The sequence below is a fragment of the Scyliorhinus canicula genome, chromosome 10 (assembly GCF_902713615.1).
Source record: "Scyliorhinus canicula chromosome 10, sScyCan1.1, whole genome shotgun sequence".
NCBI lineage: Eukaryota > Metazoa > Chordata > Chondrichthyes > Carcharhiniformes > Scyliorhinidae > Scyliorhinus > Scyliorhinus canicula.
Window position 1 is genome coordinate 184,686,584 of NC_052155.1, and position 12,051 is coordinate 184,698,634.

The 12,051-nt window shown below is 48.6% G+C and overlaps 1 protein-coding gene across 3 annotated transcripts in view; it reads right to left on the reverse strand.

Annotated features, from left to right (window-relative positions):
- fam91a1 (family with sequence similarity 91 member A1) overlaps positions 1-7,596 on the reverse strand; it is a 69,712-nt gene extending 62,116 nt beyond the window's left edge. For all 3 annotated transcript variants that reach the window (XM_038810307.1, XM_038810308.1, XM_038810306.1), the window contains exon 1: positions 7,373-7,596. In XM_038810307.1, the coding sequence (XP_038666235.1) occupies positions 7,373-7,444 (72 nt within the window). In that variant the 5' untranslated portion in view covers positions 7,445-7,596. The remainder of the gene's footprint in view (positions 1-7,372) is intronic.
- Between the last annotated feature and the right edge of the window lie 4,455 nt (positions 7,597-12,051).

Here is a 12,051-nt window from a genome sequence, read left to right on the forward strand (position 1 = left end):
AAGCGTTTGATAAGGTTCCCCACGGTAGGCTATTGCAGAAAATACAGAGGCATGGGATTCAGGGTGATTTAGCAGTTTGGATCAGAAATTGGCCAGCTGATAGAAGACAAAGAGTGGTGGTTGATGGGAAATGTTCTGACTGGTGTCCAGTTACTAGTGGTGTGCCACAAGGATCTGTTTTGGGGCCGCTGCTGTTTGTCATTTTTATAAATGACCTGGAGGAGGGCGTAGAAGGATGGGTGAGTAAATTTGCAGATGACACTAAAGTCGGTGGAGTTGTGGACAGTGCAGAAGGATGTTACAAGTTACAGAGGGACATAGATAAGCTGCAGAGCTGGGCTGACAGGTGGCAAATGGAGTTTAATGCAGAAAAGTGTGAGGTGATTCATTTTGGAAGGAATAACAGGAAGACAGAGTACTGGGCTAATGGTAAGATTCTTGGTAGCGTGGATGAGCAGAGAGATCTCAGTGTCCATGTCCATAGATCCCTGAAAGTTACCACCCAGGTTGAGAGGGTTGTTAAGAAGGCGTACGGTGTGTTAGCTTTTATTGGTAGAGGAATTGAGTTTCGGAGCCATGAGGTCACGTTGCAGTTGTACAAAACTCTGGTGCGGCCGCATTTGGAGTATTGCGTGCAGTTCTGGTCGCCACATTATAGGAAGGATGTAGAAGCTTTGGAAAGGGTACAGAGGAGATTTACAAGGATGTTGCCTGGTATGGAGGGAAGATCTTATGAGGAAAGGCTGAAGGACTTGAGGCTGTTTTTGTTAGAGAGAAGGAGGTTAAGAGGTGACTTAATTGAGACATACAAGATGATCAGAGGATTAGATAGGGTGGACATTGAGAGCTTTTTTTCCTTGGATGGTGATGTCCAGTACGAAGGGACATAGCTTTAAATTGAGGGGAGATAGATGTAGGACAGATGCCAGAGGTAGATTCTTTACTCAGAGAGTAGTAAGGGCTTGGAATGCCCTGCCTGCAACAGTAGTGGACTCGCCAACACTAAACGCATTCAAATGGTCATTGGATAGACATAAGGACGATAAGGGAATAGTGTAGAGGGACTTTAGAGTGGTTTCACAGGACGGCGCAACATCGAGGGCCGAAGGGCCTGTACTGCGCTGTAATGTTCTATGTGCAGGCACATCCACAGTGCTGCTTGGGAGGAGTTCCAGGATTTTGACCCAGCGACAGTGAAGGAACGGTGAGATATTTCCAAATCAGGATGGCTAGTGGCTTGGTGGGGAATTTCCAGGTCATATGACTGCCGCCCTTCTAGATGGCAGCTGTAATGGGTTTGGAAGGTGCTGTCTAGGGTGCCTTGATGAGTTGCTGCAGCGCATCTTGTCGATAGTACACACTGCTGCCACAGTGCTTTGGTGGTGGGGGTGGTTCATGTTTGCGGATAGACCTGAATGCATAGCTGACACAAAGTACTGCACAAAATTCTGCACAGGTCTATTGCATTCTCATTACTAGTGGTAAAATATCATTCTTCACAAAACTTACCCAACTGAATACAGTCAACCTCGGCTATTGAGCGGTCAATCCCAGCTGCACTTGACCCGGAGTCGTAAGACAGGTGAAATTAGATCCTTGGTTGAACCCAATAAACTATAGTCGCCAGGTTTGTAACTTTACAATGCAAGCAACCTTTTATTTTGTGCCGTATTATAATTAAACAGAGTAAATTTATCTACCACCCCTTTCCAAACTCACCTCTCTGTATAAACACACACACACAGACAAAGGAGAAAGAGTAGTGGAGAGGAAGAGAAAATATTGATAAATATAAAATGATATAGATCACTGAAGCACTGGGATGCCTTCCAGTCAACATCTGTCTGACGTTCATACTTTCGTTTTGGTACTCCTTCCTTCTAAGCTTGATATGGTTTTCTCTGGCAAGTCTGTCTACCTTGTCAGAGAAAACCAAGAGAATGAAAGAATCATCTTTCATTCTCACTCCACAGTATAAATATTTCCCACTTTCTCTATCTGCTAGCTTTGACAAAGAGTCACTGGACTCGAAACGTTAGCTATTTTCTCTCCCGACACATGCTGCCAGATCTGCTGAGATTTTCCAGCGTTTTCTCTTTCCTTTCATATTCCAGCATCCGCAGTAATTTGCTTTTATCCTGGCAAGCAGGCTATTTCAACTTTGAGTCTTCTGCTTAAAGGCACATCCTGATTGTGGGTCAACAGACCAAAAAAAAGAAAAGAAATGGGAACAAAGGAAATAAACAGGAAGGGCTCTTATAATCTCATAGAATCAGATTCCATCTGGTACAGGAGGCCAATTGGCAATCCAGTCAGTCCCATTCCCCCACTATATTTCCACAGCCCAGCATATTTATGTACCTCAAACTGTCTATGTAATTTCCTTATGAAATCTCTGATAGTCTCTGCTTCCACCACCCTTGTGGGCAGCAAGATCCAGGTCATTACCACTCTGCGTAAAAATGTTCAGCCTGAGATTCCTCCTGTATCTCTTGCCCCAAACCTCATATCTGTGCCCCCTACCCCTTGCACCATCAACTAATGGGAACAGCTTTTCTTTGTCTACCTTATCTAAATCTATCATCATCTTCTACACCGCTATCAAATCTCCCCTCAATCTCCTTGGAGCAAAGGAAAAGAATCCCAACTTCTCCAACCTCACCTTGAACCCCGATCCCTGGAGCTATATTTAATTTACAATTTATCCCCTCAATTTTGCAGCGAACAAAAGACAGCATCTCCAAATGACAGCAGTTGCTCTGTGAAGCTCAGTTGCCATCCTATCTAGCACTATTTTCCATTGCTGCATCAGATTTCCATGTTGAATTATTATTTTTTTTAATTTACCGTATCCAATTCTTTTTTCCAATTAAGGGGCAATTAATTAGCGCAGCCAATCCACCTACCCTACACAGCTTTTTGGGTTGTGGGGGTGAGACCCACGCAGACACGGGGAGAATGTGCAAACTCCCGGGGCCGGGATCAAATCCGGGTCCTAGGTGCCGTGAGGCAACAATGCTAACCACTGCGCCGCCATGCCACCCATCCATGTTGAATTAGTCCAACAATACCTACTGCACGCAACACTTCTCATCACTTTGCAAAAGACCTACACCATCAGATCTAGTCATCCGCAGATTAAACTCAGGTAGATCTTGCACCCCGAAGTAAATTTATGCATGGCATAATTTATAATTTTCTTTATAAAAATAAGTGTTCCAATTCCTTTCTCCTACATATATAGTTATTGCTCAATAAAGCAGAACATTATATTGACACTGACACCTTCAAGCAACAAAATTTGACATACAGCAGTACCAGCTTTCGGGTGATGGAGCTGTAGGTGCAGAGAGGCCTATTCTCTAAATATGGGGATACAGCAGTGCAGGGGTGCTGTGGGGCAGTGGGGATGGGAGGGAGAACAACAGCCTCAGGTAACAAAGGTTCGCTGATCTCTTCTGTTGTGAATATCTAGTTCACGGCTCACGCGCTTTAGATTAAAACATTGATTCTTAAAATTAAGAGTTTCAACTGTAGACAAGGGGGTGAATGCATCGTAAACAAGCTGGGAAGTTATTACACTGAAAAGATCAGAATAGAAGAGTTAGGTTTATAAACAGCACGTGTAGAAGCTTAAAACTATGCATGCTCCTAACGGGAACTGAAAAAGGAAATGGGCCCTGCCTGTGCTGAAGAAAAAAAAGTGAACCCAAGGTTTAGAAACCATAACTTCTGGGCAGACCAAGCCTGCTTGAGGCTGTATAGTGACGCTGAGCCATTCTTATCAGTGGCAGCCTGGAACTGGTGTGCGCAGTTGACAGCTCGCAGACATGATAGTCAAAGTAAAAAAGAGTGGCACGGTGGCACAGTGGCGAGCACTGCTGTCTCACAGTGCCAAAGACCCGCATTCAATCCCGGTCTTGAGCAACTGTGTGGAGTTTGCATTTCTCCTCGTGTCTGCGCAGGTTCCCTCCGGGTGCTCCGGTTTCCTCCCAAGTGCTCCGGTTTCCTCCCATGTGCAGGTTAGGTGGGGTTACCAGGATAGGGCAGGGGGAGTGGTCGTGGGTAGAGTGCTCTTTCAGGGGGTTGGAGCAGACTCATGGGCCGAATGGCCTCTTTCAACGCTGTAGGGATTCTATGATTTAAATGAGTTAGATAAACCTGCATTGTAAGCAGAGTTTTAAAAAACTTCCTAATTTACTGTGCAGAAGAGGAGTGAGGATGAATTAATTTGAATGTTGTAAGACACCAAAAGATTGCCGAGTTTGAAACAAAGAATCTACGGTGGTCCTCGCAGAGAAAGCAACCAAGAGGTTAGTTTGGGAATTAAAGAAAAGTAACCAAAACAAGAGAATAATTGAGTCAATAAACACCATACTTCAGAAAATCTAGAAGCGAGGAGAATTAAAAATACTTTTAGCACACTTATGGGTGGTCACTACTGAAGTAAACAAGTTTTAAGATTGACGTCACTCAGAACAGAATTCTTGGGGAAGGAACAATGAGTGTATAACATTTAGAATTATAAAGCATATTAAGTGCTCGCTTGGCAGCAGCAGCCCACCGAAGCCCAGATCCCTCGGCACTGATCCTCCCTTCGTACTGGAGCTTGCAGACAGTGCTGCCCTCCCTCGGCGATGTCAGGCAGTATTGCCGTTCCATAAGATATAGGAGCAGAATTTTGCCATTCGGCCCATCAAGTCTACTCCGCCATCCAATCATGGCTGATATGTTTCTCATCCCCATTCTCCTGCCTTTTCCCCGTAACTCCTGATCCCCATCTTCCTCAAGAATATATCTATTTCTGACTTAAAGAGTTCCACAGATTCCCCACCCACTGGCTGAAGAAAATCCTCCTCATTTCAGTTTTTTTTTTACATAGATTTAAAGTACCCAATTCTTTTTTTTCTAATTAATTGCGGAGCAATTTAGTGTCGCCAATCCATCTACCCTGCGCATCTTTGGGTTGTGGGGTGAGACCCACGCAGACACGGGGAGAATGTGTAATCTCCGCACGGACAGTGACCCGGGGCCGTGATCGAAACTGGTCCTCGACGCCGCGAGGCAGCAGTGCGAACCACTGCACCATCATGCCACCCATCTCCTCATTTCTGTTTTAAAGGATCGTCCCTTCAGTCGGAGGCTGTGCCCTCGAATACTAGTCTCTCCAACTTGTGGAAACATTTCTCCAAATCCACTATATCCAAGCCTCTCAGTAAGATCCCTCTGCATCCTTCTAAACTCCATTGAATACAAACCCAGTGTCCCCAACCGCTCCACATATCACAAGTTCTTCATTCCTGGAACCTGCTTGTGAACTTCCTCATGACGTGTTGCCTCACTACTGACCCTCTGACAGTGCAGTGCTCCCTGAGCACTGAACCTCTAAGCGCAGAGCTCCATCAGTACTGACCTTCTGAGGTGCAAGCTTTTTCAGCACCGACCCTCTGACAGTGCAGCACTCCCTCAGTACTGACCCTCTGACAGTGCGGCACTCCCTCAGTACTGACCCTCTGACAGTGCGGAACTCCCTCAGTACTGACCCTCTGACAGTGCGGCACTCACTCAGTACTGACCCTCTGACAGTGCGGCACTCCCTCAGTACTGACCCTCTGACAGTGCGGCACTCCCTCAGTACTAACCCTCTGACAGTGCAGCACTCCCTCAGCACTGACCCTCTGACAGTGCAGCACTCCCTCAGCACTGACCCTCTGACAGTGCGGCACTCCCTCAGTACCATCCCTCTGACAGTGCGGCACTCCCTCAGTACTGACCCTCTGACAGTGCGGCACTCCCTCAGTACTGACCCCCTGACAGTGTGGCACTCCCTCAGTACTGACCCTCTGACAGTGCAGCACTCCCTCAGTACTGACCCTCTGACAGTGCGGCACTCCCTCAGTACTGACCCTCTGACAGTGCGGCACTCCCTCAGTACTGACCCTCTGACAGTGCGGCACTCCCTCAGTACTGACCCTCTGACAGTGCAGCACTCCGTCAGTACTGACCCTCTGACAGTGCGGCACTCCCTCAGTACTGACCCTCTGACATTGCAGCACTCCCTCAGTACTGACCCTCTGACAGTGCAGCACTCCCTCAGTACTGACCCTCTGACAGTGCAGCACTCCCTCAGGACGGACCCTCTGACAGTGCAGCACTCCCTCAGTACTGACCCTCTGACAGTGCAGCACTCTCTCAGTACCATCCCTCTGACAGTGCAGCACTCCCTCAGTACTGACCGTCTGACAGTGCGGCGCTCCCTCAGTACTGACCCTCTGACAGTGCGTCGCTCCCTCAGTACTGACCCTCTGACAGTGCAGCACTCCCTCAGTACTGACCCTCTGACAGTGCAGCACTCCCTCAGTACTGACCCTCTGACAGTGCAGCACTCCATCAGTACTGACCCTCTGACAGTGCGGCACTCCCTCAGTACTGACCCTCTGACAGTGCAGCACTCCCTCAGTACTGACCCTCTGACAGTGCAGCACTCCCTCAGTACTGACTCTCTGACAGTGCGGCACTCTCTCAGTACCATCCCTCTGACAGTGCAGCACTCCCTCAGTACTGACCGTCTGACAGTGCGGCGCTCCCTCAGTACTGACCCTCTGACAGTGCGTCGCTCCCTCAGTACTGACCCTCTGACAGTGCAGCACTCCCTCAGTACTGACCCTCTGACAGTGCAGCACTCCCTCAGTACTGACCCTCTGACAGTGCAGCACTCCATCAGTACTGACCCTCTGACAGTGCGGCACTCCCTCAGTACTGACCCTCTGACAGTGCAGCACTCCCTCAGTACTGACCCTCTGACAGTGCAGCACTCCCTCAGTACTGACTCTCTGACAGTGCGGCACTCCCTCAGTACTGACCCTCTGACAGTGCGGCACTCCCTCAGTACTGACCCTCTGACAGTGCGGCACTCCCTCAGTACTGACCCTCTGACAGTGCAGCACTCCATCAGTACTGACCCTCTGACAGTGCGGCACTCCCTCAGTACTGACCCTCTGACAGTGCAGCACTCCCTCAGTACTGACCCTCTGACAGTGCAGCACTCCCTCAGTACTGACCCTCTGACAGTGCGGCACTCCCTCAGTACTGACCCTCTGACAGTGCGGCACTCCCTCAGTACTGACCCTCTGACAGTGCAGCACGCCCTCAGTACTGACCCTCTGACAGTGCAGCACTCCATCAGTACTGACCCTCTGACAGTGCGGCACTCCCTCAGCACTGACCCTCTGACAGTGCAGCACTCCATCAGTACTGCATTGGGAGTACCAGCCTGCTTTCAGCGCCCTGTGTTGCGGGGAGAGAGGTGAAGCTGCTGAGTGAGGGGAAGGCCGAGGCTCCGCTCCCCCCCACTCCGGGGCCTCGGGCTCACCTGGCGGACATTCCCGGGCAGTTTGGACCACGGGTAGTTCTGGCGGATGTGGAACTCCACGTCGATGTTCATGGCGAGCTGCAGAGGCCCGGGCGAGGCGGCCGCTGACTGGCTGCTCCGGCTGTGCTGTTAATCCATGGCGGCGGGCGGACAGCCCCAGATCCCGGTCAGGGGCCGGCGCCGGTCTCCGCGGCCCCGGCCTTCCGCTGCGTGCGCGCAACCGACACCCGCGCCTCTGACGTGCCCGCTCCCGACACCCGCGGCTCTGACGTGCCCGCCCCCGACACCCGCGGCTCTGACGTGCCCGCCCCCGACACCCGCGGCTCTGACGTGTTCGCCCTCCCCGCTGATGCGCATGCGCGTACCTTTTAAAGGGACAGCCGGCTTGACTTGCTGGTGGTGCCAATGGGAGAAGTGACTGAGCATTGGGCCAGGCATCAACACAGGGCGGATGGGGGTGTCTCCCGCAGTCCTTCCTCCTCCAATGCTGCTCTCTGGGAGACAGGTGTATGAGACAGTTGAATATCAGATCAGGTTTCTGTGTGTGTGTGTGAGAGAGAGAGAGAGAGGGGAATGTCAGACTAGCTTTGGCTGTGAATGAGAGAGGGGGTGAATATCAGACTGGGTTTGCATGTTAAAGAGGGTGCCCTACCAGACAGGGTCTGTGCATATGGAAAGGTACAGCATGGGTGAGGTACAGAATGTGGAAACTGCCACATTGTCACCATCAAACATTCCCTGTGCAGTTACCCTCACTGTCAGGAGGGTATTGATGTCACTGGGGACCAAGTAGGAAACCTTACACCAGGTTCAGTCCAACAGGTTTGTTTGGAATCACTAGCTTTCGGAGTGCAGGAGTTTTGGACTGGGGTGGTGTCAGAATTTAAACAGCAGCATCTTCGAGGATTTTGAATGGCATGGGAGCATCTTGTTGGAGGGTGCTGTGATGATATGCATCTACACAGCAATGTATTTAGTTGTTCATCCAATGCACATAGTTATGGGTACGACCTCTGACCAGCAGATGGGTGAGAGATATATCACGCGACTCGAGACACCGACCAGTTGGTAGTAAGTTGTACAAGAGGTTGGTCGCACTTTGATGCCTTGTCCAATGCACAGTCACTTCTCCCATTGGCACTACAAGAGAATTCACTCAATTCATTTAGTAGCCATCGTCTGTATTATAATTCATTTATTATATTTCCACGTGTTTGTTAATAAATCATCTTTATAGTTAAACAACTATATGTTCTGTGTACATCATTATAATGGTTATATCACAGAACACAACAGGTACTGCTGCATGAAATGTACTCCAATTTAGATCCAAATGTTGCAGAGGAGATTTACCAGAATGGTACTAAAAAATTAGGAGCTTCAGTTAGAATAGAATTGTAGAATGACACAACACAGAAGGAGACCATTCACCCTATAGTGTCTGTGTCAGCTCTATGGAAGGTTCCACTCCCTTCCCTTTTTGTTCTTTGCATCTGGACAGGTATATGAATGGACGGGAACAGAGGGAAGTAGACCTTGGAAAATAGGAGACAGGTTTAGATAAAGGATCTGGATCGGCGCAGGCTGGGAGGGCCGAAGGGCCTGTTCCTGTGCTGTAATTTTCTTTGTTCTTTGTTCTTCCTCGTTACCCGTAGCCCTGTAAGTTTCTCCTTTTCACGGGTCTATCCAATTCCCTTAGCCTTAGAATGTTCCTGCTGAATCTGCGTCTGTCAACAATTCGTCAGCGTACTCCAATCATAGCACTTCACTGTGTAAAAACATTTCTCCCAATCTCCCCTCTGCTTCTTTTGCCAATTACATTAAACAGCGCTCCATTACTTCCCATCCTGCCAGTGGACGCAGTCGTCCCCACCTCCAATCGAGAGACTTGACTTCCTCATAAGTTCTCGTCTGACCCACAGGGCCACAACCTCCACTATGGGTAAAGCAAGGGGGCAGGTCCCAAATCCACCCAAGTCGGGGCGGGGATCAATCAAACCCCGTGTTGCTGGTGATCCACCCCCCCCCCCCCCCCCCCCCCCCCCCAACCAAGGAGTCTTGAGTTGCTGCGGCAACATACATTTTTACAGGCATGTTGTAGTCTGGAGCTGTGAACAGTGATGGTCGGGGCTACAATTTCCTTCGATCATGTGGCTGACCAGGTGTCTCTCCTGCTTTTACTGCTGGCCACTGGTGTGCGTTAGGAAGATTTACAAGTTGTTTGGCCGCCTTATGATTGGATTGGATTGGATTTGTTTATTGTCACGTGTCCCGAGGTACAGTGAAAAGTATTTTTCTGCAAGCAGCTCAATAGATCATTCAGTACATGGGAAGAAAAGGGAATTAAACAAAATTCAAGAAAATACAAGAAAATACATAATAGGGCAACACAAGATATACAATGTAACTACATAAGCATTGGCATCGGATGAAGCATACAGGGTGTAGTGTTAATGAGGTCAGTCCATAAGAGGGTCATTTAGGAGTCTGGTGACAGTGGGGAAGAAGCTGTTTTTGAGTCTGTTTGTGCGTCCTCTCAGACTTCTGTATCTCCTGCCCGATGGAAGAAGTTGGAAAAGTGAGTAAGCCGGGTGGGAGGGATCTTTGATTATGCTGCCCGCTTTCCCCAGGCAGCGGGAGGTGTAGATGGAGTCCATGGATGGGAGGCAGGTTCGTGTGATGGACTGGGCGGTGTTCACGAGTTTGAGAAATCGGACTTTAACCCAGAGGTTGTGGCTCAGAGACACTGCCAACTTCATCACAAGACCTCTAATAGACTAGATTGGATTGGATTTGTTTATTGTCACGTGTACCGAGGTACGGTGAAAAGAGAACCTAGAAGCAGAAGTAGGCCATCCAGCTCTAGACCCTATTGTGCTATTCAGTTTAATCGTGGCTTATCTGTTTTGGAATTGTCAGAAAAATGTTTCTTCATTGACATTTTTTGACACTGAGCTAGGTAAGAGCTGTTACAACAGGGGACCCAAGGCTTAGTGCAAGGAGGCAGATTTTATGGAGCATCTCGAAGGAGGAGAGAGAGGTAGGGAGGAAAATCCAGAAATATAAGGCATTGACGACTGAAGGGACTGCCACCAGGGTGGGTGATGCAAATCAGGGATAATTAAGGGGCCAGATGAGGAGTGCCAGATGAGGACAGCATGTTAGCACAGGGGTTAGCACTGTTGCTTCACAGCGCCAGGGTCCCGGGTTCGATTCCCGCTTGGGTCATTATCTGTGTGGAGTCTGCACATTCTCCCCATGTCCGCGTGGGTTTCCTCCGGGTGCTCCGGTTTCTTCAAACAAGTCCCGAAAGACATGCTTGTTAGGTGAATTGGACATTCTGAATTCTCCCTCTGTGTACCCGAACAGGCGCCGGAGTGTGACGACTCGGGGATTTTTCACAGTAACTTCATTGAAGTGTTAATGGAAGCCTACTTGTGACACAAATAAAGATCATTATTAAAGCTCTCGGAGGGTTGTAGGGTTGGAGGAGATAGAGATAGGGAGGGGTAAGGCCATGGAGGAATTTGAAAACAAGAATAGGAATTTTATTTTGGGCTCTGCAGAATTAGAGAGAATTTGCAGCACAGAAACAGACCATTCAGCCTAACTGGTGACCCTGCCTCCTCGCAATCTGTTGAATCTCACCATACCAACACAAACCTTTATGATCAAATGCAATGTCAGCTAGTGAGAATGTCTGAAACAGTTTATACATCTGTATCAACATATGTGTCATGGGAATCATTAGCTGGTGCAATCGTGAGTTGGTACTGACTGTTCACCATTGATAGCAAAATTAACTTATTATGTAGATAGCAACATTAGTTCGTGTTGGTCAAACATTCTTGGTATCTGTGCCTGTTGATGGAAGTCAATAAGCAGGTTTTACCTCAGTTACACATTTACTAATGTTGCTACCTTTGTGGTTTCAGAACGCAAAAACAAAACCACAAAGTGCAAATACAGCAAACTAGCAAAATATAAACAGGAAGGTAGTCATATACTCTTCCCTTTATTGGAAGTGCTAACCTTGCATTTATATAGCACCTTTCCCAGCACCCAAAACTTTTTGCTGTCAATTAAATACTTTCCAAGCACAGGCACTGTTGTAATGTAGATAGCACAGCAAGTTCCCAAAGTCACCATTTTAGATAATAACCTGCTGACCTGTTTTTGCCAATTAAGGGGTAATTTAGCGTGGCCAATCCACCTACCCTGCACATCTTTTTGGGTTGTGGGGGTGAGACCCACGCAGTCACGGGGAGAATGTGCAAACGCCACAAGGACAGTGACCCAGAGCCGGGTCAAGCCCAGCGCCGTGAGGCAGCAGTGCTAACCACTGTGCCACCGTGCCATCCTCTGTTATACAATGTTGATTGAGGCATGAACGTCAATCAGGACATCAGCGGGAAGTCTCCTGCGTTATTTTATTTGAAATAGTAGGTTTGGTTCTTTCACCCCTACTTGAGCAGGCAGAAGGAGCTTTGTTTTAAATCTCACCTGAACGACGGTACATCCAGCAGTGCAGCACTCCCTCAGTACTGCACTGGGAGTGTCAGCTTAGATTTGTTTTTGCACTCCAGTCCTGGAGTGGAATTTGAACCCACAGCTTTCAGACTTAGCGATCAGAGTTCTACCCATTGAGCCTCAGAGGACATCTCATAGGAGTGCTGTAG